Source organism: Heloderma suspectum, chromosome 4 (assembly GCF_057233095.1).
Source record: "Heloderma suspectum isolate Gila_16-S chromosome 4, 16-S_ref, whole genome shotgun sequence".
NCBI classification, from domain to species: domain Eukaryota; kingdom Metazoa; phylum Chordata; class Lepidosauria; order Squamata; family Helodermatidae; genus Heloderma; species Heloderma suspectum.
The window spans coordinates 315,546,132-315,573,854 of NC_139461.1; the positions used below are offsets into that span (position 1 = coordinate 315,546,132).

A 27,723-nucleotide genomic window follows, 5' to 3' on the forward strand; every position below is an offset into this window, starting at 1 on the left:
TCGGCCACAGCAGCAGTGACATTTCCAGCCTCCCCGCTGGGCTTGCCCCCCACCCCCAGCCAGCTGCCAAATGCCAGCCCCTCCCTCTCTCAGAGGCAGCCAGGCAGTGCCCCAGACAGAGCACAGAGGGGGTTCAGGAGGAGAAGGCGCGCGCTGGAGGCTCCCCAGGGAGACAGGCTGGGCAGAGACAGAGCAAGGGTCAGCAAGCCAGAGGGCAGACTGTCCTTGCAGCAAGCTGGGGGGGGGGGTCTTGCACATGCCAGCCTATCTCTAGGTGTGACAAGCCCCAGGGCAGAGCACGGAAAGGGGACCTGCAGCAGCCAAACGCCGCAGAGACTGCTCCCTGGCTGGCTCTCCTCACACCACCATCCAACTCTTCTTCCAGTGAGGCCGAGCTGCTGGCAGACGTGGGGACGCTCGACCCCCCCTGGGAAGTGGGGCTGGCACTGGGTCAGCCAGCCCAGGGAGTTCCAGCGCTCAGCAGGGCCTGAGCCCAGCTGTCCCAGGGCCGAGCCCAGCACTCGATCGGCTACTCTCCCTGGTCCTGGCTTGGCCTGGGAAGGAGAGACATCCCCCAGACGCACACACACCCGATGGGAGCGGGCTGAAGGAGAACCCAGCAGAGGGCCAGTTTAGGTTTCAGGAGAGCAGGCGGCAGGGGGAGCATCAGAACCTCTCCCACGCAGCCAGCACCAGCACCTTCCCCAAAAGGGGTCGCTCACAGAAACAGGGCCCTGGAAGACTCCCCTCCCTCCCCACCACTCTCCTTCCGGAGGCCCAGCAAGGCCGGGCGCCCACCAGCCCTGCAGAGAAGGCCACGTACCAGTCTTGCTGTCCACCGCGAAGTGCTGCTCCCCCTCCAGGACGCTGTAGACCACCCTGGCACTGCTTCCGTAGGTGGGGTCATCCGCGTCAGACGCCATCACCTGCATCACAGACGTCCCTGGGAGGGGAGAGGGGGCAGAAGGGGCCCTGAGCATGCAGCAGCCCTGCTCCTTGCCCCCGGCCACCCCCTGCCAGCTGCAGCAGCCCAGTGCAGGCGGCGGCCCATCCTGCACAGGCAGATTTCTGCAGGCTCAGGTATCTGGGGGGGGGGGCAACCAGAGGGAAGGTGGCCCCCATGCTCTCCCTTCAGCCCCAGATGGAGGCCTGAGTCCTTATGCGTCACACGTAGCAGGGCAGAGAGAGTACAAATTGGATAAAAGTCCATCAAAAGGCTGCAATTAAGTTATTGATTTTCAACGCGGCCTCATTAAACAGGGCCCATGATGGGCATAACTTGACATCATGTTCAATTTGACAGAAGTGGGACCCAAGACGTGATGAGCGAGAGGTGTGGGGTGGGGGGAGAAACAGGCAAAGCGGCCAGAAGCGAGGGGAGAAGGCAACCCCAAAGCTCTCCCTGAGACAGTGGCATCCGCCCTGGGGGAATGGGCAGGTCCCCAGGGAAGCCACGAGTGCAACGGTCCACTGAAGCATTCGATCCCCCCTCTTGGCGGACACCGTTTTAAAGCAAGGAGATCATCAACATTTCAGACGGAGTAAAGACACAGGAAGCAGACCCAGGAGCAGTCCATTGGGCTCCATCGCGTGTATGAGAGACGTAAAGCTCTCCACATGCCGGGGGGCTGACAAAGCGGCTGGCCCGGGGTGCCCCAAAGGCCCCACGACTGAGAAGGCCCTGCTCCTTGTGCCTCCGCTGTGCCTCAGAAGGTGGGGCCGATTCGGGGGGCCGGCAACTCCTCCACCAGGCCAAGCCCATCGCCACCCGCTGCCAGCTTCGCAGTGCCACTGACCACCAGGAGGGCGCAGAGCCAGCTCTGCCCCACGCCGTCAGGCTGCTGTGCTGGGGCCAGCCCTGACCAGCGCGGCTGGCAGCCCAAGGATACTAGCACAGTCTGCTCCTGCTGGGGTGGCTCAGACCCTCCCGCCCAGAGGCCCTCTGGCCAGCTGGGCCCGTCGTGGCCCCAGCGGCTCCTCTGGCCTCCCCACTTAGAGCAACGCCACGTGGTCAGAAAAATTTGGTCAAATTGGGTGGGAGAGGCCCAGGCCCCGAAGTGCCACGAGAGGAAAAGGAACCCCGCCCACCCCCTCTGGCTGCCACCCCTCTGGCGCTGCGCCTGGCAGCTGGTCCTCCATGCGGGCCCCACCAAGGGCAGCGGGGAGCGAACGGAGGCGGCCTTCCGTTAGCCAGAGCGCTGCCCCATCTGCCCTGCCTGAGGCAGCGGCCGCTCTCTGGGGCCTGAGGCAGCGGGAAGCCCCCCCCCCCTGCGAGCAGAGGCGCCAGCGGCCGACGCTGGGCCCGTCGCACGCCAAGCGCCGCTGCTGAACTGCAAGGCAGACATGCGTGCTTCTCCGGCTGCCTGCCGGGGCGAACCCGCTCAACCCTTCTTTGCATCCACACAACAGCCAGCTGCCTTTGGAACGCTCCACACAAAAATGAAGTTTAGCTGCTTCATGTATTCCTACCCTGTCCTCCCAGGCAACCCCTCCCAAGCAGGCTTGTAGTGAAACACTGAAAGCCAAACAAGTCAACAGGCGTAATAAAAACAGCAACCCTGCAATGCAGGCGCTTGCGGACGGGCGCTGCCGCGTTTTAGGGCCCTTCCCTTTCTCCTTCCAGCCTCCCACATAGAACCAGATAATAGTAGGGCTGGAAGGGGCCTACGAGGCCATCGAGTCCAACCCCCTGCTCCGTGCAGGAATCCCAGTCAGAGCATCCCTGACAGGTGGCTGTCCAGCCTCGTCTTGATCACATCTGATCACACACAGCGACATCTCGCTTGCGCGGGGGGGCCTTCTGGCGCAGCTGCTCCTGCGCATCCAGAGTGGCTCCGCCCTTCCCCGCTGGCGCTCCCAGCATGGAAGGCAGGCAAGGCAGTGCCGGCCCTGGAGAGGAGCTGCAAGGCCAGGCAGGCCCCAGCGAAGTCCTGCTGGGGAGCATCCACGGGGCGCCTGGCGGGTTCACCTCCTCCGCAGTGGTGCCGCGGTGCCTCCGTCGCAGCCAGAGGGGCTTGTCCGTGGCCCATCCCTGCGCTCCCGCTGTGGGCACAGGGATCCCAGCTAGGCTCGAAGGCCCCATGGGCCCTCCTGGCGCAGGCAGCGCCAGCTGGCTGCTTGGCTTAGGGCCACACGGGGCCTTGCTCTGACCCCAGGGAGCTCTTTAAGAGGCAGGACAGCCAGGGAGGCTGTGCATTTGCTGGGCAGAAGGGGGGCTGCCCACTGCTCCCCTCTGGCCATTGCACTGCCCCCACATTGCTTCCCTACGCACAGGAGAGGGAGATATGGGACACCCAGAGGCTGGCAGCTGAACTCAAGTGGGAAGCAGCTGGAGAGGAGAGGGTGGGTTTGAGCGTTCCTGGACTACCCTTCACCCACCGCAGCGGGATGCTGAAGGGGGGACTGCTGCATGCACCTGCGACGTGAGCACCTCCAGGCCGGCCCTTCCCGGGCGGGAGGGCCATCCCAGAGGCGCCACCAGGCACACGCCCACAGGCCAGCTGCGCCCCTCCCACAGAGGAGCCCAGTCATGGCCCCGCAGCAGCAGTGCTGCGCGCCATGCGGTAGGCGGCGAGGCTGCCACACATGTGCTGGGGCTGGGCAGAGAAGGTCCTGCAGCAGCAGCCTCTCCTTCGCTGGGGCTCCGTCATGCCACAAGATGCTCCTGCGGATGGGGGAGCTGGCTGGAGTTCTCCCCCCGCCGCCAAACCAGCCGCCTTCCCTGAGCACAAGTCCGACGGGGCCCTCCCCACAAGACAAACCACAGTGGGGACCAAACCCATTGCAAAACCAAGGAGCAGCCCCGGCTCCTCTTTAGCCCCCCCTTTCCTGACCTGGGGGGCAGATGCAGAGCAGAGGGAGCTGTTGTCCCCAATGCTGCTCCGACACAAGGGTGCCCCCCGTGCCCCCCGGCTCCTGCTGGGCACCGCACTCCTCGCTAGCAGAGTGCAGTTTCTCCTCACACCCCATCAGCCCCCACAGTTGCTGCTGGTGCTGCCTCCCCCGCCAGGGAAGGGGAAATGGCATGGCCGGGGGCTGTCAGCCTCCACTTCGGCATCTGCCTGTGCCATCAAAAGCTGGCTCTCGCTCGCTCCCAATAAATAAACGCTAAACATTTGTAATGAGCTGCAACAGCTCAGGTCCCCTCCCCATCCAGAGAGATAATTAGGCACGTAAAGTGGATGAAGACCGGTCCCTCCCCCCCCCCCCACCAGCACTCGCCAGGCACCCCGCAAAGCAAAAGCACAGCATAAAACTTAACGAGTCAGAGCAAATTGGCCACTCTCCTTGCTGGAAGGGGGCATCTGCCGGAGCGGAAGACGCAGGCGTGGCGTGGGGTGGGGAGACAGCATGACCCTATTTGGCTGAACCAGTCAGACTGCGCTCTCCCCAGCCCAGAGAGCTCCCTCTGAGCGGACAGCCTCCCAGGCCTCAAGCCCCCGCCGCCGCTCCCATGCATAGCACCTGGCCCAGTGGCTTGGCTTCTCCCAGCCCGGGCTTGGCTTGCTATATGGTCCGATTTGCGTCCCCCAGAGACCGTTCAGCGGGGGCTCTGTGAAGGATTTGGTTTATGTGATGCTTTCTCGCCTTTGCTGCTCGCTAATGCAGAGCGTCTCCCTTGCCTTCATCTAAATCAACAAGGGGGGTTTAGAGGAGGACAGCAAGGCCCCAGGCAGGCAGGCAGGCAGCAGCCCCGCCACGGTGCTGTGGTGGCCGCATCAATCGCAGGGCATGGGAGGGGCAGCAGAGAAGGGCCTCCCCAGCCAAGGCAGGAGCAGGGCCACCACCCCACACGCATCCGCAGAGCGACGTCACACGGAGCAGAAGGGGAAGCGAGTCTTCCTTGACCGACCCACAAACCTGGAGAGATCGCATCCTGCTTGTGGGTTTCCCACTGGGGCATCTGCTCAGGCACTGTGTGAACAGAAGGTTGCCTAGATGGACCCGGAAGGACAGATTAGAGACGTGACTGAAAGGTTGCCTGCACTCATAAAGCCCACTGACAGGCATCCCTTTCTTCTCATCCATGTGGGAACAAATGATACCGCCAAGTGGAGCTACGAAGAGATCACGTCAGACATGGAAGCTCTGGGAAGGAAACTCAAGAACTTTGGGGCCCAGATAGTTTTCTCATCCATCCTTCCAGTAGTCAGAAGAGGGATAGGGAACGAAAAATACTCCGGGTGAATGACTGGCTGCAAAGGTGGTGCCAGAGAGAGAGATTTGGATTCTGGGACCACGGGCTATACTTCCTGGAAGATGGGCTGTTGGCAAGGGACGGGTTGCACCTCACAAAGGATGGGAAGAATGTGTTTGGCCATGGCATGAAGAACTTCATCAGGAGGCTTTAAACTGAATCCTACAGGGAAGGGAGATGTAATGTTGGGGGTAACAGTGGATGGAGGCGCATGCACTGCAACGGAGAGAACAGCTCTGATAGCGCCCAATAATAGTCTTCAGACACATGTAGGAAGAAAGCCAGACTATGAAGCACATGGTCTTCGATGTCTATATACTAATGCCCAGAGTATGGGAAACAAACAGAACGAACTTGAACTCTTAATACAGGAGGGAAATTATGACCTGATAGGTATAACAGAGACTTGGTGGGATGACTCTCATGACTGGAATACAGCACACAATGATCCGGTGTGTGCTGTATCATGACTGGAATACAGAATACAACGATCCGGTGGATCCACAGTTGGCTACAGGATCGGACTCAAAGAGTGCTTATCAATGGGATCTTCTCAAACTGGGGAGAGGTCACGAGCGGGGTACCGCAGGGCTCAGTCCTGGGCCCAGTACTCTTCAACATTTTTATGAATGACTTGGAGGAGGAGGTGCAGGGAATGCTGATCACATTTGCAGATGACACAAGCTAATACTTGGGCAGGATAGCTAATACGTTGGAAGACAGAAACAAAATTCAAAGTGATCTGGATAGACTGGAGCGCTGGGCAGAAAACAACAGAATGACATTTAATAGGGATAAATGCCAAGTTCTGCACCTAGGAAAAAGAAACCAAAGGCACAGTTACAAGATGGGGAATACGTGGTTCCACAACACTACAAGCGAGAAGGATCTTGGCATTGTTGTTGATCACAAGCTGTATATGAGCCAACAATGTCATGTGGCTGCAAAAAAGACAAATGCTATTTTGGGCTGCATTCATAGAAGCATCGCTTCCAAATCCTGGGAAGTACTAGTCCCCCTCTACTCAGCACTGGTTAGGCCTCATCTGCAGTACTGTGTCCAGTTCTGGGCACCACACTTTAAGAAGGACAAACTCCAGTTAAACTGGAGAGGATTCAGAGGAGGGCAACAAAGATGATCAGGGGACTGGAAACAAAGCCCTGTGAGGAGAGACTGAAAGAACTGGGCGTGTTTAGCCTTGAGAAGAGAAGACTGAGGGGAGATATGATAGCACTCTTCAAGTACTTGAAAGGTTGTCACAGAGAAGAAGGCCAGGATCTCTTCTTGATCATCCCAGAGTGCAGGACACGGAATCACGGGCTCAACTGACAGGAAGCCAGATTCCGGCTGAACATCAGGAGAAACTTCCTGACTGTCAGAGCAATACGACAATGGAACATATTACCTGGGGAGGCGGTGGGCTCTCCCACACTGGAGGCCTTCAAGACGAGGCTGGACAGCCATCTCACGGATGCTCTGACTTGGATTCCTGCATTGAGCAGGGGGTTGGACTCGATGGCCTTGTAGGCCCCTTCCAACCCTACTATTCTATGATTCTATGACCCTTGGCCTGATCCAGGTCCAGGGTGCTTCTTCTGTTCATAAGGGCAGACCAGCCTCTGCTCAGCCACACACGCCGGGGGGCGTTTCAGGAGCAGGCTGGCCTTACCCAGGCAGGGGCAGGTCATCTCCTTAGCACAAAGCTCCCATGACAAAGTCACTGGAGGGCTGCTGATGGCACCTCTGGGGCTGGGCCTGTGAAGCGTTTTTGGGGTGGGGGGAGCTCAGTGGCAGAGGCTTCACTTGGCACACGGAAGGCCCAGGATCGGCCCCCTCCAACGCAGGCCAGGTGGCCGAACAGGGCCAGCTCGGGAAAGCAGTCTTCAGCCAGAGCAGGGTGCACAGGGCCAGAGGGTCTGTCCCGGCCAGGGAGCTTCACATGCTCAGCTTCCCTGCACACGGAGCCAGGGAGCTCATCCGCTGTTCTTACAGTCTGGCTTTGGGCTCTCCGTGCCGCAGAGGCAGTCCAAGAATGCAAGACGAGCCAAGGTGGAGACCGCCTCGCAGCACCCTTTGCGCAGGTGCCTGGCAGGTGCCCCTGGAGAGCCCCTGAGCCGGGCTGAAGGGAGCAGGCCACCAGCACGGGGACCTGCAGGAGCGGCTCCATGAAGCCGCCACAACCGAAAGCCACGCCCAGAACTATCCTCCATGAACCCATTTAAAGACATCAGGGAAGAAAGCCATCAGCACGTCCTGTGGCAGCAAGCGAGTCGTGCAAAGGACTCGCTTTTGTCTGTCCCAAACCGTGAAGGCAGCACCGGGGTGGCCCAGCGAGGCCAGGGGACGCTTGGTCAGGCCTCACCCGGAGCACAGTGTCCAGGGGCGCTTCTGGGTGAGGCTTCTATTGTGCAACTGGCCTGCCTCGTTCACAGAGTTTTACAGGAACGCCAGGTGATGACATCTTCCAGTTGTAGCCCCTCCCATGTTTTCCCTATCACTATTTCTGCCTTTTTTCTTTCCACAAAAACAATCTGTTAAGGAGGAAAGGATGGAAGAGCTGCACAAGGCCTTTTGAGAGGCGGCATTAGGTCAGGGGTATCAAACTGTTCTGGGTCTGGGGGCTGAATCTGGAGCACCAGGTGATGTCAGGAGGGCCGGGCCCTGCCCTCCTGATGTCATCAGCCCACCCATTTGGCCTCTGTCCATGCTGAGAGGGGTGTGAAGCCTCTCTCATCACAGAGATTGGGACGCGACCGACCGGGAGCAGCTGCTCCAGGTACAGGCTGAGTCGGACATCTCTTCACGCACCTCTCACCATCCATGGTGTAGCAAGAGGCACATGAAGAAGGATCATTTCGCTGGTACATTAAGGAGCCCAGTTCTGGGCAGTTTAAGAAGGATACCTTTGTAACAACTGGTTCTCCACTGGCTCTCTTCTGGTCCTTGGGTTGGGAAGCAAACTTCAGTGACAGGTTGCATTTTGTATTATTTCACGTGTGCATTTTTTAAGAACCCAGAGGTGTATGGCGTCTGGACCCAGTCATTCTTAATTTGTCTCCTATTCACCTATTTATTCAGATTTTGCCCTGCTTTGGGCCTAAAGGCTCTAAAGCACCTTATAATAATATATAAAAACACGGGAGGCAAGACACAACTAAACAAGCACCCATGACATGGGGCAGTCAGATCTCGGCCAGGGCAGGGCCTGCAGCTCCAGGGCTGAGCTGCTGCTTTGCATGTGGAAGGGCCTAGGATCCATCCCTGACAGCGTCTCCAGGGAGGGCTGGGAAAGATTCCTGTCTGAGACCTTGGAGAGCCATGGCTGCCAGTCAGTGGAGACAATATTGGGGCAGATGGACAGACAGCCTTGACCAGGGGAGCTGTGTGTGTATGTTAATTTAAATCAGCCCTTTGTTCAGGACCATGAGGACTGGAATCTTACTTTATTTTTAGGGGTGGGGCTGTAGCTCAGTGACACAGCACTTGCCTTGTGTTCAGGAAGTCCCAAGTTCAGTCTCCAACATATCCAAGAAACTAGGTAGAAGGTGATGGGGAAGAGTGCTGGAGAGCCTGAAGAGATGCTGCCCATCGGAGCAGGTGTTCTGGGGCTAGGAGATGGGCAAGTATCAGGGCAGTCTGCCTGCACACCAGTTCCTGTGTGCAGTTCCTGGTGTGGTTTCAGCCACGTCCTGCTTGGTTGGTGGGCAGCTGGTTGGCCACTGGGGTACAGAATGCTGGGCTAGAGGGGGCCCTCTCTTCTCAGCAGAACTCCTCCTGGCAGGAGCCGCTTTCCCAGAGGCTGCCATGCCCCAGTCACCCGCCGTGGGAGGCGTTCCCCAGACCGTGCCCCAGGCGACGCAGTCGGCCAGCCCGCAAGCCCTTCCCGGGAGGAGGACGGCTCTCAGGCGTGCTGACCCCCCGCACCCCGGCAGCCCTCCAGCAGCAGTGCGAGCTCTGAGGGAAGGCTCAGAACAGGCGCTGCGCCCAAGACACCCACACGAGCCTCCGGGTGGCACAAGCACGGCGTGGGAGGAGGGCTGGCGGGAAGAAACAGCAGCCGTGCAGGCGAGAGGGGCCGGGGCGGCCCCTCCTTGCCTCCGGGAGCCCTGGGGCAGGGGCGGTACTGCCAGATATGCTGACGGTCCAAATGCAGCAGCAAGCCCAGTGTGGGAAATCTTTACTCAACCAATCCAGCCTGGAATGGCCAGAAAGACCGGGAGGGGGAGGCGGTAAAAGCACACGGGGGAAGGCGTGTGAGAGAGATGGGCGCCAGCCACCCCCTCCCGCTTCTGGATGTGCCGCATCCCGGGTGCCTTTCCCTCAGCCTGCCCAGTGGCACCGGCTTCCCCCAGAGAGCTGTGCGGAGCCTCCGGACGAGGCCTCTGGCGGGCCGGGCGGGGGGCACTCCTTCTTCGTGCAGGGAGAGCCCCCTCCCCTGCTTTTGCACGCACAGTCATTGGGAGGGGGAGGCCCAGCGCTTCCGACAGGCGCCCAGAGCTCCGCACGCAAGCCTGCCGGGACACCGCTCAGGCCACCGAGGCACGTCGCTGCCGCTCCGAGCCCTTCGCTTCGTGTTTACTTTCACAGCCTCTTAATCTGTGGGGATCGCGGCCTCCCATGTAGGGGAGTGCGGCCCTCCCTGCCTGTGATCTCCCGTTTGGCACAGACGCTGCCTCCTTGGCTATGCCTGGCTCCCATCAGCCCGTGATCAGGCCCCACCGTCACTGCCAGCTGTTTTCAAACCACCCCGCCTCGGATGATGCTTCACAGAGCCCCGCCCAGGGGCCGCCGGGCCCAGGGCCCCCTCACAGTTCTTATACAAGGGGAGCTCAGGGCTTCATTTCCAAAGTAAGCGGTGGGGCTCAGCCCTGCCCAAGAGCCCTGCTTGCCCCTCGGAACCACTGGCCCCCCACGCTACTCACCGCTGGAGGAGGCAGCCATGAAGGCCCCCCGAGGCTGGGCTCTTCAGAGCTGGCCAGGCGTCAGGCGGACTCTGAAGCCAGCGCCCAGCGCGCCAGCTGCCCTCGGCACCTGCAGAGGGCGCCTGCTGCGAGCACAAGGCCGGGGGAGCTGGAGCCAGGGGCCAGAGCCGAGAGGGCCGCTCGGCGCACTCCCCCCAGCCCCAGCCCGGGTGGCTGCGCCCTCCTGGCGCCACCGAGAGGCCTCCAGCCCCCGCGCTTGCGTGCGGCCAGCCTCGCCACAGACTTGGAAGGAGCCAAACAGAGCCTCAGGCTGCGGGCGCGGGGACGCCACCAAACCACACACAAACCCTCCCGACATCCCTGGGGAGAGCAGACAAGGGGAAGAGTGGCCTGGGCAGTCCAGCAGCCGCATGAGGTGGGACTTCTCAGGTGCCCCCACTGGGGGGGAGGGAGGCAGCTGCTCTTCAGGGCCTCCAGGAAACTGGCGGAGAAAATGACCCCTGGCCCCAGAGAGCCACACAGACACCCCACTCCGCACTCTGCCTTCTCAGTCCCTGTCCTTAGCAGAAACCTGGGCAGCATCTGGCAAGGCACAATTCATGTTGTATTCAGATGGGTCACCGGGGCGCTCCTTCCTCACGACTTTGCCGTGCAGAAATCCAGGGAGACGGGGTCCAGCCCTTCTCTGGACACTGCTTCCGGTAGGGAGGGCGAGGCGTTCCGTCCGGGCAGAGCTGCAGCTCAGGGTCACAGCGCCCACTTTGCGTGGAAAAGGCCCACGTCCAGTCTCCAGGCAGGGTGGGGGAAGCATCCTGCCGGGATCCCTGGAGAGCTGCCAGTCCGCGCCGGCCGCACTGGGCTGGATGGACGGGGAGCAGAAGGGCGCTTCCTGGGTTCCTGCCGGGGTCATTCTCAGCGGATCATGTGAGGCACACGCCACATGGGCACTGCTACCTGTGCCCACCAGGGATGTGGCCCCGAGAGGTGCTCACAGCAGCATGGAGAGGCTGGGCCCAGGCACGGATGCCCGGAAAAGACAAGCGGGTGCCCACTCGTTCCTGCGGCTGGCCAGGGCCCGCTGGGGAGCCCGTGGGGAGCCGCCTAGCTCCCTTGCCGAATTCAGGGCGCTGCCAGTAGAGGGAAGCGGGCGCGTCTGGGGCTCAGGCCCTTTAGCACAGAAGGCACTGCCCTTCCACAATCAACTGGAAGCAGACGGAAAAGTATGGTTCTACAGAGTGCTAAGAATACATGCCCCATAAATACCCCCAAATGCCTGTCCCCGAGCAGGATCCTACATTTACTCAGAAGCAGGTCCCATTGGCAGCCTTCAGTAAGCCACGGTCTCTATGTCTGGATTAACTTACAGCAGTCCTTGCTTCTCAGCCACCAACGTGACTGAAACTGGCCCTTTAATTAGCCCCACCCTGCTCCCTCCTGGCCACCAACCAACTTTTATTTCATTGTTCCCCATTTGCAGCCAGGGTAGCAGGAACCTCTGACCGCTCTCTACCCCACATGGTGACCACTGCAGCCCCTCCGCGAAGAATCTCCTGGCTCCGGACGGACTCCACCCATTATCCTGAAAATGACCTGGTTCCCCACTGCTGACCCTTTGGTTTTCTGGAGCCAGTGGACTGCCTGTTTCCAGTCACCCTTTTATCAAATTTCCTGCCTACAGCAGTCCCTGCCAGCTCCGAGACCGACAGCCAGGCCAGGACCACAAGGGAGGCACCTATCCCCTCTACCCTGCTCCACACCACTGCAAGAATGCTTGGAGCTCCAAGACCAGGTGACAATGCTCAGCAAGTCAAATTCTAACATGCAAATTCCAGCAATTCTAATATGCCCTCATCAGCCCTGTGACCGCCCCCGTTGATCTCCAACTTGCCTTTTGCGTGCAACTGTTCTTTTTCTGCCCCAGAACGCAATGGCCTGTGGGACTACCTAGAGGACAACTTGAGAAGTCATCCAGCCCTCTTCAGTGGGAGCACCCATTGTCTTTGTAGGGGAAAAGGATGAAGGACAGAGCCCGTGCATCAATTATTGGGCACTTAGCTGATTAACCATAAATAACTGCTGTCACCTGATGCTTATCCCAAATCTCTTTGAACGCTGGCACCCAGTGGTTTACAAAGCTGAGCCTGCAAGGGGCCTACAGTGGGGTGTGAATCTAAGAGAGAGATGAGTGGGAAACATTACTTCATGCTTATTATGGTCATTTTGAGTCTCTCATAATGCCGTTTGGCCTTTGTAATGCTCTGCAACATTCCAGCACTTTTTCAGTGATGTGCTCAATGACTTTCTAGATTGAGTTGTGGTGGCATATCTTGCTGACCTCCTGATTTTCTCCAAAACCCCTGAGGAACATAGCCATCATATCTGCTTAGTCCTGGAGTAGCTATGGGAGCAAATTAGCAAATAAGCCAAATTAGAGAAATGCCCTTAAACTCCTGGGGTACATCATCACTCCCAGTGGCCCCCAGTTGGATCTTTGAAAAGTGGCAGCCATCATGAACTAGACTCTGCCCATGAATTCTGCCCAGGGAATACAGAGGTTTCTGGACATTAACTTCTACCATTGGTTCATCAACACTTTCGCTGATGTGTCCCCCCCTCCCCCACCTCACTGCACTCCTGAAAAAGCAGACCCAATTCTTATAGACTCTGGCAGCCCAAGTCCTACTTTCCCTCCACTCCACCTTGGTTTACCCAGACCCAAGTAGGGCATTCATGGTAGAAGCCACTGCATCCCTTAAACTCCTGATCTGTGCCTTCTGGCAGCTGGCTGTATGAAGGGCCATTAAACTCTATGTTCCATTCCGCGATAGGTGCTCCAGGACCAGATGCCACATCACAGACCCTAGGGCCCGCTCCAGCTATGGCCTATTCCTCAGAAACCATGGGCTAACATCTTAGCTGACTTCATTCTCAAGTTCCTGTCTTCACAGGGAAACACCGTGATCGAGTTGCAGTGGATACACTGACCAAGACGGCACATTTTACTCCAACACAAGGCTGGCTGGCTGCCCCCCAGACCATCCAGCTGTTCGCTGACCAGGTGCTCCATGTGGATGGACTCCCACACAACATAATCTCAAGATCGTACATCATGGTTCACCTCCTGTTTCTGGAAAGTATTCATATAGCTCCTAGAAGTACAGGTGTGCTTGTCTACAGCCTACCATGAAAACATTTTGTTATGCAGTGGCATATAAAATAAATAAATATAAAATACAATCTGTAAACCAATGGGCAAACAGAGAAAGAACTAAAGGTTTCGGCTGCGCATGGACATTGTCTGGACACCAGGTCTACCCACTGAGAAACAACAGAGAGGTAGACCTGGTATGCATGTTTCTCAGAGGCCAGTTCTACCTATCTAGGTAGACCTGGTACCCAGGCCTTGTTGCTGCTCAGTCATAGAATCATAGAATAGTAGGGTGGGAAGGGGCCTACAAGGCCATCGAGTCCAACCCCCTGCTCAATGCAGGAATCCAAGTCAGAGCATCCCTGACAGGTGGCTGTCCAGCCTTGTCTTGAACGCCTCCGTCATCAGAAATACCAGAACACATGGACCTGTTTTTGATGCTCTCAGGGCTTTTTTAAAAATGTGCAACCATATACAAAATGTGCAGTTCCAGGGAAAAAAAGGGAATTTCTAAAGAATATTCCTGCAGCTCAAAATTCAAGCCATGCAAAAGTTGCATTATGTTAGGTGATGTAAAAAGTGGTCAATAACAACGTGAAAAGTAAAGCGAGTCATCCAGGCTCCTCTAGAGACCTAAACCTTGATCAAGCATATCCATTTCTTCTCCCCTGCCAAAAACACTCCCCACAGATTCCACTGCTACTCTCTACAGAGCATTCACTAATGTTTCCAAGGTGAAGGAAATCATTCTAGGACAACTCATGCAAAGTTGTCAACGTTATGATAAAGAAAGCAATGCCATAAAATATCCAGTATGACATTCTTAAGACTGCTGTTCTGTGTTTGTGCATCGGGGGGGGGGGGTCTGTTTATATCCCTCACTCCAACTAAAATTTTGTTGGGAGTTCATGATGCTTGGTGTGAAGCTTGACTATGAAACTTTTCTGCATCAGTGCTATCAAATTCCCCTGGATTTTCTGCCACTCTATGAAGGCTTCTAAATGTATTTATTTTCATTTATAATTTATAAAAACACATTTTGATACCACCTTTCTGGAAAAACCAATCAAGGCAGCTTACAATCCCGCCCCCCAGATGCCCCCCTGAATAAAAAAAAATCAAAAATAAATAAATAAATGTTATGAATGTGACTGCGAGCAGCGATGCATGCGCCGACACACCAAGCGTGCATCCGTACTCCAAGTGCACCCAGCCCAGTGCGGATGACACCAATGAGCAGCAGCGGCTCTCCAGGTTTCCTGGGCCCACCTAGAGACTCCAGGACTGATCCTGGCCCCGTCAGCATGCAGAGCTGGTGCTCTAGCGCCAAGCTGCTGCGCATCCACTTCTCAGCTGGAGCAGGGAAGTGAGGAGCTGTTCATCGGGCCTCCCTCTCTCTGACCAGTGGAAAGAAAGCCCGCTGTTTTCCGGGGAGGGCTGGGGCTGCTCCTCCCTCGGGCACCCAGGGGGGGGGAACATCCCAACGTCTCCCCTGCGACACCAACATCTAAATCACATTTCCTTCTCCAAGCAGCAATTCCGCTGGCCCAACTTTGGCCCCTTCCCCTGTGCCGGAGGGGTCTTGCCCTGGGCACCTGTGCCTCGGATGGCAGGCTGTCTCTAATCTAAGGGGGCCCAGAATCCACTGTTTCGGAACCAATCCAGCCCAGAGTGGCTTTGTTCTGGGGACGGGGAAGGAGAGCAGCTGCTCCCCGCCCTTCACTCCTACCCACCCCAACAACACCTTCTTCCTCCTCCCCTTGCAGGCACAGCGCCCTTCGCTGCCAAGCGCTGCTGCTCACAAGCGAGCTGGGACCTGGGAAGGGAGGGAGGGAGGGGCAGCCCTTGGGGTGCCGAGAGCAGGACCCACTGGGCTCCATCTCAGCCCATGGTGGACAAGGCTTCTTTTCAGCCCAAAATGTCAGTTCCCCCGGGGGCCCTGGTTGGCCACTCTGGGAGGAGAATGCTGGGCTAAGCGGGGCCTTTGGCCTGACCCAGCCCTGGGCTTGCTGGGCTTCTTAAGGGTGCTTGGGGAAGGGGCCCTGAGCAAAGGCGCAGGGCTGTGGTGGAGGAGCAGCGGGCACAGAGGCCTGGGACAGCAGCAGGCCCAGGGAGAAGGGCGCCGGCGGGGCGGGCGTGAGGCCGCAGGCGAGGAGGCCCCGAGAAGAGCGGTGCTGCACCAGGCCACAGGCCCGTCCAGTCCAGCAGCCTGCGCATGCTGCAGATGACCAGCTGCCTGTAGGAGGCCCGGGCGCAGGGCGGAGTGCAGCGCCACCCTCCCGCTCACGATGCAGAGGAGCCCCCCGCAGCCTGGCCCACGGAGGCCTTCCACTGCTGTGAACCGCGGACGCTGGCAGGTGACAAGGGTGCCAGCCAGGGCTCCCCATGCTGGGGGTCCGAGAGAAACGAGTCGGGAGGACAGGAGGACCTCGGAAAGCAGGGCAGAGCAGGAGGGCAGCAAGCTCCACTTCGCTGGACTGGCAGGCGTCCCATAGGCAGCCTCAGTCGGCGAAATCAGCGTGGAGGGTGCCACGGTCCTGCCAGAGCTGGGGGGCGGGGAGCGCTCTGGGAGACACCGCGCCAGGGACTCACCGATGGGGGAGAGCTCAGCCACGCTCCCGATGTAGGGCCCCCCCAGGAACCGGGGCTCGCTGTCGTTGATGTCCTGTACCTTGATGACGAACTCCGACTCGGGCTCCAGCAGCCGGTCGGTCTGGCGGTCCCGTGCCTGTGCCCGCAGCGTGTAGAACGTTTTCTGCTCACGATCGAGGCGCTCAGTGGCATGGATGTCACCCGTCAACTCATCAATCAGGAAGATGGTGCCGGCCCCCTCCCCAGAGATTGTGTACTTGATGGAGCCGTCTCCCTCGTCCGAGTCTGAGTGAATCTGGGCAGGACAGAGCCAGACAGAGAGGAGGCTGGAGCCAGAAAGGGCTGCCTGGGCACAGGAGACCTCACTGCAGCTGCACCTGGGAGGGGACAGGAGGGACAGGCACTTGCTACGCGCCAGCCAGCCCCTTCCCCACACAGCAGGAATCTTCCCGGGCCAGGGGGCAGAGCCCCTGCAAAGGGGAGTGCTCCAGGACCAGGAGCCAGTTCTGCTGCATGCACTAAATGCCATCCCACCCCTCGGAAGTGGCCAGGTGGCATGACTGTCGCCTGTCTGTCTGAGTGGTGCCACCTGTCTTGCAACTGGGGCTTTCCAGTCTGGGGTGTGCTAACATCCAGGATTGCTGAAGCATTACATGCAAAGCATCATTTCTCTATTACTTGAAAGGTTCTCTTTTCCTTATGAGGAAAACTGTGTGGAAACCTTTGCCCACAGCTCCACAGGAGGGTTCCACCCTTGAAGAAATAGAAATCACAATGTGTCAGAGCATCCCAGGGCTGGACATGCTGGTGCAGGGGCCCGGTGAGCTGGATCAGGCGAATGATGCACCCCATAGGCATGCCAGAGCCACCTCCGGAAAGCCCACCTCAAGGCCAGGCTCTCTGGGGGCCGTGGCACGTACGTCGCTAGCATGAGCCTCTATTCCCCCCTAGAAAGCTGATCCCATGGGGGGACCCACCCACACCCCACCCCCACCCCACCCCACCCTGCTTGCATTCTAGGTAAGTATCAATGCCACAGAGGTCAGGAAGTTTGCCCTGATTCCAGCCCCCATAAACACACAAGGATTGCCGCATCAAGTCCACTCCCCAGCTGCAGAATGCAACAGAAAAGCAGCCCGGACAAGACTCAGATGCATCACAAACATTTCCCAGAAGCTTGTGCAAGAGCCCCCCCCCCCCCCGCATGCCAGTAACTGCTATTGGCCACTTCCCTATTGATTCACCCAGAGACGAGCGCTGCCTCCGTCTGAGTCACCAGCAGAGAAGTATCTCCACTTTGGGAACTTCAGTGACCCTCCAGCCTTTCCCAGAAATGTCACTAAAAATGTGTGTGTGGGGGGGAGTGCGGCCATCACAAATGTAAGAGGAGGTCTGAGGCCCTTGGGAAGAAGCTTGTTCTCATCCAGTCCATGCCTGAGCAAAAGCTCCCTTCCATCCAAACTGGTGCTGCCTCAGTTGGTCCTGCGATTCTGCGCAAGGGCAGAAAAGACACCACCTGCACAGCCCCCCGCCCCCCGGGGTTCAAGCAGAATTCCAAACCTTGAGAATCTCATCATGCCTCCCCTTGCTTCATTTCTTTTTGATTCAAAGACACATTCCTAGTCCTCAGCATCACAAAGACAGACTTGATGGCTTGTGGGCAAGGCCCAGGGCACCTCAGAAGTCGGGGCTGCTGGGCTGGCCTGCCCAGTGGCCAAAGGGCAGAGCTTCGGCACTCAGCTCATTGCCCCCTCCTCCCCCGTGACCCACAGAGGCAGGCTATGCAGAGCAGGCAAAAACACACCCACCTGCTGAAGTTTCTATCACCATCGCAGCTCACACCATTCAGCTTTAGCTGAAGCAGGATTTGGGTCACCTGGTGCAAATTTGGGAGTGCCCGGCATGCAGAGACGACCCACAGCCCTGCCATAAACCTTTGCATTTGGGAGAGACCCCCCCACGCTGCCTGCTCCACCAGCTCCATGCTCCCAGGAGGGCCGCCAATGCAGTGGGGTCACCTGGCCTCCTCTATTAAGCCACAGACACAACTGGCTTGTCGTTGGCCTGCAAGCACAGTCCCACCCCGCCTCGTGACCCGCAGCTCAGGCAGGGTGGAAATGGGGGCAACACGTGACCGTGGAGGCAGACGGGAAGTTGCCTCAAGACGCGTCAGACCACTGGTCCACCTAGCCCAGCACCGTCGACACCAACGGGCAGCAATGGCTCTCTGGGTTTCCAGGGAAGATTCTTTCCTAGCCCTGCCTGGAGATGCTGCCAGGGATCCGCCCTGAGACCTCCGGCATGCAAGAGAGCCCCTCTATAGACCCGTCCCTCCCGGAGACTGCCTTGCCGCCAGCACGCCAAGAAGGTTGAGCCTCGCTCCTGCGGCCTGACGCTTCTAACGCAAGCTAGAGGCAGCCTGGCTGTTGCGGCGGGGAAGTCCACAAAGCTCCCCGTTGACCGAGTGGGAGACAACCCGAAGTGGGCGGGTGTCCCGGTTTACTGAAGCCCAGCTGCTGCTTCTACCCGTTCTCCCCTGCAGCCTCTTGTCTACCCTCACCCCACCACACGCCCTTTCAGAACTACATTTAAAAAAAAGGGCCTGGGCATGGTAATGGACCGGATGAGGGCCAATAAACTGAAACTCAGTCCAGACAAGACGGAGGTGCTGTTAGTGGGTGGTTCGTCTGCCCGGCTAGGTGATATTCAGCCTGTTCTGGAGGGGGTTGCACTCCCCCTAAAGGATCACATTCGTAGTTTGGGGGTGCTCTTGGATCCAGAAATGTCACTTGAGGCACAGGTGAACTCGGTGGCATGGAGCACTTTTTATCAGCTTAGGCTGGTATACCAACTACGCCCTTATCTGGACAGAGATAGCCTAGCTACAGTTACCCATGCTCTGATAACTTCTCGTCTGGATTACTGCAATGCGTTATACGTGGGGCTGCCTTTGAAAACGGTCCGGAAACTTCAGCTGGTCCCAAATAGGGCAGCAAGATTGTTAAGAGGGACTGGCCTGCGAGCTCACATTACGCCAGTACTTTTCCAGCTGCACTGGCTGCCAGTCCATTTCCGGGCCCGATTCAAAGTGCTGGTGTTAACATTCAAAGCCCTTAACGGCTTGGGGCCAGGTTACCAGAAGGATCGCCTCCTCCCATATGTGCCTGCCCGGACCTTAAGATCATCGTCAGCGGCCCTCCTCTGTGAGCCCCTGCCAAAGGAAGTGAGGCGGGTGGCTACTAGGAGGGCTTTTTCTGCTGTGGCACCCCAGCTCTGGAATGAGCTTCCTAGCGAGGTTCGCCTGGCACCTACATTGTATTCCTTTCGGCGCCAGGTGAAGACCTTTTTATTCTCCCAGGCATTTTAGCATTTTAGCTTTCTGAACTTTTAGCTTTGCTGTTTTAAATCTGTATTTTAAACTCCTGCACTGCTGCTAGGTTTTATTGTGGTTGCATTGTTATACTGTGGCTTTAATGTTCTATATATTTTAAATTGTTTTATTGTGTGCTGTTTGGTTTTAATTTTTGTGAACCACCCAGAGAGCTTTGGCTATTGGGCGGTATAGAAATGAAATAAATAAATAAATAAATAAATAAATAAATAAATAAATGGGAACGACGCACAGTTTCGAACACGTGGAGGAGGCCCTTTCTAGCCTTCCATACTTAGGAGCCTTTTGGTGACAGGAGCATCACAGCCCTGCTTGGCATTGTGCCGGCAGGGTCCGGCTTTCTAGAACAGCCACTGGTGGGTGTCTCCTGGCACCCAGCCTGAGGCCAGCTCCGTTTCCAGAGAGCACCACGACACTCAGCCCTTCGTGGTTGTGCCGTAGGCTCCGAACAAGCATTGTGAGGGAAACTGCTTGACTGAGCTACCCAGGTGGGATTTATTTTAGAATGTGGTACAGTCACTGCTTGGGCCCCATTGCAAAGGCTCTTCACAACGCTCGGCCACCCCAGCATATGCAGGAAGGAGCAGCCGTTCCTTGGCTGGCCAGCAAGCAGTTAGTGGCCACAGGAACCCCAGGGCACACAGCACAGCCACTCAACAGTCATGGCGAAGGCTGAGTGGCAGAGGACTTCGAGGATCCAACCCCCTCCCTTTTCAGCACAGTCATGATGGCCAAGAATAGCCTTCCCCAACCTGGTGCCCTTCGGGTGCCTTCAGCTCCCATCAGCCCCCACCAGGAATGCTGGGGCCTGACGTCCAAAACATCTCAAGGGCTCACACTGTTTGTGGAAGAGTGGCCTGGGAAGAGTGAGCAGCCACAGGGCTGGCCACAGAAGCAGCCACCAGGCCCCACAGGAGGCACCTGGTGACCATGGCAGCGCCCACCCTCAGCGCCTCTGGGATGCTGGCGGAAGGCAGCTCAGACCTTCTGAGTGGCAGAGGCTGTCCAGGCCTCAGCCCGAGGGAGGCCCCTTCCCCATCCCCTGTGGCCTGACCTTACACTGGGTTCCAGCCCGACGGTCTCTCTCCAGAGCAGGCCCAGTCGCACAACCTTCTCCAGCCTCTTGCTCACCGGACTGGTTTCGCCATTCCAGGCAGAGCTCCATCATGAAGTGGGCAAAGGCCTTTTCCAGCCAGCGCCACGTTAAACTACCGTTTGTGCTTCCACAAGACACAGGGATGGTGGTCTGGATGGTTTCAAAAGGGGATTGGACAAGTTCACGGAGGAGGCGGCGGCGGCAGCAATCAATGGCTACTAGTCCCGATTGCTATATATTATGCTCAGCACTGGAGAGGCTGTATGCCTGCGTACACCAATTGCTGAGGAACATGGGCAGGAGGGTGCTCTTGCACTCATGTCCCGCTTGTGTGCTTCCCACTGGGGCAACTGGTTGGCCACTATGTGAAGAGAAAGCTGGACTAGATGGACCCTTGGCCTGATCCAGCATGGCTCTTCTTACGTTCCTATGTTAATTCCCGCCCCCACATGCGCACAGCCTCAAGATGGTTCAGGACCCACAGTGGGTTTGAGGGCTGGAGCTGTAAGCCTCCTTCAGTCTGGCAGGTCCGGACATTCAGGAAGTTTAACAGTTAAACAAAATGCTCTTCAGTGTGAGTCATTTGGCAAAATCTGGAGAGAAAGGGAGAGGTCCCATTTCAGAGGAGGAGCTGAGGCTGAGTGGCTTGCTCAAGGGCACCATGTGAGCCTGTAGCTAACTCAGGATTTGAATTCTGGTCTCTTTGAGCTCAGGCCCTCTGGACTGAATCATGCTGGCTAGGGCCAGGAATTCTGCGGTGGTGCTGACTGCTTGTCTCTGTGTGTGGAGCAGCACCAGCCTGGCTCTGCTCAGCCCCCAAAGTAGTTGGGTTTTCCGAGCAGGCGAAGAGCAGGGGGAAGGACTGGTGCTCCCTTTGCCGCTGACACGGAGCCCCAGATCCCTCTCCCCCCGAGGGGGGCTTGCTGCGCAACATCCTCCCCTGCCCTGGTCGGCCATCCTGGGGAGCGGCAGCAGCGGCAGCAACAGCCACAGGTGGGCAGGAACCCAGACTAGCGGTGGCTCCTGCTGTCGCCGCCAAACCAGCAGTTCCCAGGGATCCGCAACCCTGGAGCGAAAGGGTCAGCGGTGCTCCCCCGGCCCCAGAGTGCCTGGAATCTGGGCCAGACGTCCAGAGATAATTTTATTGGTGGCATTAAACTGAATTATGAGGTTTTTACAATCCAGCCACTTATGAGAAATCTATTAACAGTAACTGGACAGGCAGAATCCAGCTCCACGGCAAGCAGCGCAGGCATTAATTGGGACCATCCATAATGGGACAAGCCCCCGGAAAGGCATCATCAGACACCTTCATTTACTCCCCAGAATTTTTGCTGAGAATCAGCAAAGTTGCCAAAAAAGTGAGCCATCCATTAATCGGCTAATGAAATATGAAAATGTTTATGGGCCACTCCATCTTCCAAACTGCAATTCCATAATCCACCTCACACAGACACACAGCTCCAGCAGCCAGAATTTATACCAGCACTGCCACTTTTTATGAGCCCCTCGTTATATTTGTCTTGTTAGGTACAGTTTATGTTTCTTATTTACCTCACTGGGGAGGAGAAAGAAGCCCTTAGCCAAACCTTCTGGAGAGGATCCCCAGGAACCCAAATGCAGCCACCCACTGCAGCCAACACAGACCAGGTTGCCTAGCAAAGATGGCAGCCAAAAACAGGGAAGATACACCCCCCAGCAAGAAATGCTGCTGTCACCCCTGCCGCAAATCAAGCAAACACAGACCTGAACAATGCCCCATGGTCTGGGTGCTGGAGGCACAGTGGCTGCGGTCCTACCTGTGGGGTCCATTTCAGAGAGTAACATTGGGCAATTGAGCCTCCTTGGCAATTGAGCTGTGGGGTGCCCCAGGGTACCGTCTTGTCCCAAACGTTGTTCAACATCTATATGAAGCCACCGGGAGCCGTCGTGACGGGATTCGAGCAAAGTGCCATCAGTATGCCGATGACATGCAGCTCTATTTCCCTGTGACATCTGAACCAGGTGAAGTTGTGCAAGTCCTGGATCAGCGCCTAGACTCAGTGATGGGCTGGATGAGGGCCAATAAACTGAAGCTGAACCCGGGCAAGATGGAGGCCTCGTGGGTGAGTGGTTCCCGAGTCCGGGAGACAGGCCCATCACCTGTTCTGGATGGGACTGTGCTCACTCTGGAAGTCCAGGCTCATGGAAGCTCAAGTGGCCCCAGCACCTCAGGGTGCCTCCTGCCAGCTTCGGCTGGTATACCAGCTGCAGCCTCTCCTGGACAGGGACCGCCTGGCCACAGTGGTATAGATGCTAATAACCTCAAGACTGGGCTACCACAATGCACTGAATGTGGGGCGGCCTTTAAGGGTGCTCCGGCACTGCAGCTAGCACAGAACGCAGCAGCTCTGCTGTTGTCAGCAGCTGTCCCTTTTTGGCATGCAGACACCCGGCTGAGGGAGCCGCACTGGCTGCCAATCTGCTCCCAGGCCAGGGTTAAGACTTTGTTCCTCATGTGTAGGGCCTTAAGCAAATCGGGCCCAAGATATCTGAGAGAGCGCCTTCTCCCTTGCCTAGCCACTGAGGTCATCCGATGAGGCACTGCTGGAGGTTTCACATGGACCTGCAGTCCGTCTGGAGTCACCCAGAGCAGAGTCCTCAGTGCACTGGCGCTCTCTCGGTGCGGCCCCCTGTGTGCTCATGTTTGTTCCTGGCATCTGCTGAAGACACTTTTATTTAAACAAGCCTTCCCCGATTGACCAGCCATGGTTTTATTGATATACTCAGATTTTAATTTTTTAAATTCTGTATTTTTATTAATTCATTCATTTGATTTGTACCCTGCCTTTCGACCCCAAAATGGCACTCAAGGTGGCTTTTATTCCTCACTACTCAGGAATCTCATTAGGTATAGAGCAGTATAAAAATTCTGTAAATAAATAACACCAGTTAATAACGAACAGGAAGGATGCCTCCCTGCCAACAGAGATACATTCCCACATCACGGCCATCACGGGGCAGCAGCCCTGGCAAGATGCACCAGTGCAGGCATGCGCGCGCGCACGCAGGCACACACACCCATTTACGTGCTAAGCATTCCCACCCAAGTGCCCTTTCCAGCACTGGCCTGAACAAGGTTGCTGTACCCCAGACTCTCCCTTCTTACCCTCAACACAGAGAAAAGCCACAGGAGGGCATGACAGCTCCTGTTAAACCCCCGCAGGACTTTGGCAGGGGCGTGTTCTCTGCTGCCACAAAGAGCAAATCTAGAGTTAATGGGCTTAAGTTACACGCAGTGTTGTGAGGTGGCAAATTTTCCAAGGAAAAGTTTACAAAATGGAAAACGTTACTAGAAAATTCTCCAGGATTTTATTCTTCCACAGAAAATTTTCCATTTCATACGTTCATTAGTAAAAATGAATTAATGTAATTAATGTTTCTCAGGTGATTGTCCCAAACCAGTGTGTGAGAGAATGCACGCACGTCAATAAAATACATCTGTGTCTCAGAGCAAAACGGAACTCATAAGTAGTGACAGCGAAACTGAAGGTGCCCCAACAACCTCAATGGAGGAGCGCTGCACTCCGTTGAAACAGATGAGCATTTCTCAGCACATCATGCACAGTTTCTGGGCTGCTAAAATTAACTAGTGCATCAAAAGTTTTCTGTATCTTTGCTTTTTTCTGAAATTTAAACAATGTAAGGGATGTACATGCTACTGTCCTTAAATGTTTACAAGTATTCTGATTTCAAAAATTTTACATAATATAACATTTAAATCACATTACGTATGCTTTATTTTTTTTCCTCAGATATTTCAGTTCAAATACATGCAGTGCATTGGGATGAAAAATTAACAAAAGGTACTTTTTTTAAAAGCTTTGTTTAACTTTTAGCTAAACGCAAGTAAAATAAACATGCTAAATTAAATCTCTCTGGGCATCAGAACATTTTCTGATGCAGACTGACCATTTTCCTATGCAACTGACATGCCCCAACACATGCACCCCATTTCCAGAGCAAATATCCCTACTTCTGCAAATGCTCTTTGGGCTAGTATCAGCCTCCCAGAACTTTCAGTTTGGACCACATGTATGCCTGGCAGCCTGGAGCCTAAAGGGCGAGAGATGGAAAATGGCGACCCATTGGAATCCTGGAATGCCCCTCTTCCTACTTCAGAAAAGCTGCAGACAGTGGCAAATGCTGAAGCACTCGCCATGGCGGTCCCCACAGCCACTCCCCCAAGGACAGGGATAAATGCCAAGTTCTGCACCTAGGAAAAAGAAACCAAATGCACAGTTACAAGATGGGGGATACGTGGCTCAACAACACTACAAGTGAGAAGGATCTTGGAATTGCTGTCGATCACAAGCTGAATATGAGCCAACAATGTGATGTGGCTGCAAAAAAGGCAAATGCTCTTTTGGGCTGCATTCATAGAAGCATCGCTTCCAAATCCCGGGAAGTACTAGTTCCCCTCTACTCAGCACTGGTTAGGACTCATCTGGAGTACTGTGTCCAGTTCTGGGCGCCACACCTGAAGAAGGATGCAGACAAGCTGGAGAGGGTTCAGAGGAGGGCAACAAAGATGATCAGGGGACTGGAAACAAAGCCCTATGAGGAGAGACTGAAAGAACTGGGCGTGTTTAGCCTTGAGAAGAGAAGACTGAGGGGAGATATGATAGTGCTCTTCAAGTACTTGAAAGGTTGCCACAGAAAGGAAGGCCAGGAACTCTTCTTGATCATCCCAGAGTGCAGGATACGGAATCATGGGCTCAAGTTACAGGAAGCCAGATTCCGGCTGAACATCAGGAAAAATTTCCTGACTGTAAAAGCAATATGACAATGGAACCAATGACCTAGGGAGGTGGTGGGCTCTCCCACACTGGAGGCCTTCAAGACGAGGCTGGACAGCCATTTGTCAGGGATGCTCTGACTTGGGATTCCTGCATTGAGCAGGGGGTTGGACTCGATGGCCTTGTAGGCCCCTTCCAACCCTACTATTCTATGATTCTATGACAGTCCAAAAATGTAGGCCACTGGGTTGATCACTCTCTGCATAGCTATCCAGCTACAGACAGCTACATCTATCTACGTACCTACATGAGAGTGAGCAAGAGGCTGAAGGTCAGTCAAACAGAGGCGATGAAACCCAGGCCTACAACAGCAAGAAGAGAAGAGTGGTAGTAGTGGGAGACTCCTTGCTGTGTGGGATCGAGACCCAAGTATGTCACGAAGACCCGTGGACATGTCTCCTGGGAGGATGGATTAGAGACGTGACTGAAGGGTTGCCTGCACTCACAAAGCCCACTGACAGGTATCCCTTTCTTCTCATCCACGTGGGAACAAATGATACTGCCAAGCGGAGCTACGAAGAAATCACGTCAGACTTTGAAGCTCTGGGAAGGAAACTCAAGAACTTTGGGGCCCAGATAGTTTTCTCATCCATCCTTCCCATAGTTAGAAGAGGGATAGAAAGGGAACGAAAAATACTCCGGGTGAATGACTGGCTACGAAGGTGGTGCCGATGAGAGAGATTTGGATTCTGGGACCACAGGCTATACTTCCTGGAAGATGGGCTGTTGGCAAGGGACGGGTTGTACCTCACAAAGGATGGGAAGAATGTGTTTGGCCACAGCATGAAGAACTTCATCAGGAGGGCTTTGAACTGAATCCTACAGGGAAGGGAGATGTAATGTTGGGGGTAACAATGGACGAAGGCGCATGCACCGCAACAGAGAAAACAGCTCTGATAGCACCCAATAATAGTCTTCAGACACATGTAGGAAGAAAGCCAGACTATGAAGCACATGGTCTTCGATGCCTATATACTAATGCCCAGAGTATGGGAAACAAACAGAACGAACTTGAACTCTTAATACAGGAGGGAAATTATGACCTGATAGGTATAACTGAGATTTGGTGGGATGACTCTCATGACTGGAATACAGCAATTGAAGGATATAACTTGTTCAAAAGGAACAGGAGGAACAGAAAGGGAGGTGGGGTTGCACTGTATGTGAAAAATACACATCTCTGCACAGAAATACAGGAGGATGAGCTCGGTGGCCCCATCGAGAGCATCTGGATCAAAATAAATGGAGCAAAGAATAAAAGGAACCTGGTGGTCGGAGTCTACTACTGGCCACCCAACCAAGGAGAAGACGAGGATGAAACTTTTGAAAAGCAAATACCCAATGTGTCAAGGAAGCATGATGTAGTAGTAATGGAGGACTTCAATTTCCCCGATATTTGTTGGGAGACAAATTCTGCAAAACATGGCCCCTCCAGGAAATGCCTGACTTGTGTGGCGGATCACTTCCTCCTACAGTAAGCAGAGGAAGGAACTAGAGGATCGGCTATCCTTGACTTGATCCTAACCAACAGAGATGACTTAGTGGATCAAGTAGCAGTTACAGGAACTCTGGGGGAAAGCAACCATGTTGTACTTGAGTTCTTGGTTCTAAGGGAAGCAAGAGCCAAGTGTAGTCAAATGTGTACCTTGGATTTTAGGAAAGCTGATTTTCATAAACTCAGAACAATGATCAGTAAGGTCCCATGGCAAGCGATGCTAGCGAGAAAAGGAGTCCAAGATGGGTGGGAGCTTTTAAAAAGGAAATTCTCAAGGCACAATCACAAACAATTCCAACAAGAAGAAAAGGTGGGAGACAACAGAAGAAGCCAATGTGGCTTCACAAAAAGCTTAGAGATGACCTGAAAACAAAAAAGCACACATATAGGAAGTGGAAGGAAGGCCCAGCAACAAAGGAAGAGTACAGGCAGGTACCACAAAATTGCAGGGATGGTGTCAGGAAGGCTAAAGCCGAGAATGAGCTGAGGTTAGTCAGGGATGCTAAAAGCAACAAAAAGGCTTTTTTCAGCTACGTGCATAGTAGAAGACAGGAAAGAAGTGGTGGTTCAGCTATTAAATAAGGATGGCAAAATGATAACAGATGACAAAGAAAAGGCAGAGGTGCTCAATTCCTACTTTGGCTCAGTCTTCTCCCAAAAGAGGGTCTATGACCCCCCTAGCAAAGGCAAAGTATAGGCTGAAGGGGCAGGATTGCAGCTTGAGATCGACAGGCATATGGTCAAGGAACACCTAATGACTTTGAAAGAGTTCAAATCCCCAGGGCCAGATGAACTGCATCCTAGAGTCATAAAGGAACTGGCAGAAGAACTCTCAGAACCGCTGTTTATTCTCTTTGAGAAATCATGGAGGATGGGGGAAGTGCCAGATGACTGGAGGAGGGCTAATGTTGTCCCTATCTTCCAAAAGGGCAAAAAGGAGGAACCTGGGAACTACAGACCAGTCAGTCTGACATCAATCCCTGGGAAAATTCTGGAGCAGATGATAAAGCACTCAGTCTGTAAACACCTTGACAACAATGCCGT

At 55.5% G+C, this 27,723-nt stretch overlaps 1 protein-coding gene and 1 long non-coding RNA gene across 2 annotated transcripts in view; one reads left to right on the plus strand and one right to left on the minus strand.

Moving 5' to 3' along the window:
* CDH22 (cadherin 22) overlaps positions 1-27,723 on the minus strand; it is a 142,597-nt gene that overhangs the window by 41,756 nt on the left and 73,118 nt on the right. The window contains exons 3-4 of the mRNA XM_084854897.1: positions 15,860-16,154; positions 824-943 (exon numbers count right to left, since the gene is read on the minus strand). Of these exons, the coding sequence (XP_084711023.1) occupies positions 824-943; positions 15,860-16,154 (415 nt within the window). The remainder of the gene's footprint in view (positions 1-823; positions 944-15,859; positions 16,155-27,723) is intronic.
* LOC146349131 (uncharacterized) lies at positions 8,688-14,417 on the plus strand. The gene is made up of 3 exons (XR_014790826.1): positions 8,688-8,816; positions 11,597-11,908; positions 13,068-14,417. It is a non-coding gene; the product is annotated as an uncharacterized LOC146349131 (long non-coding RNA).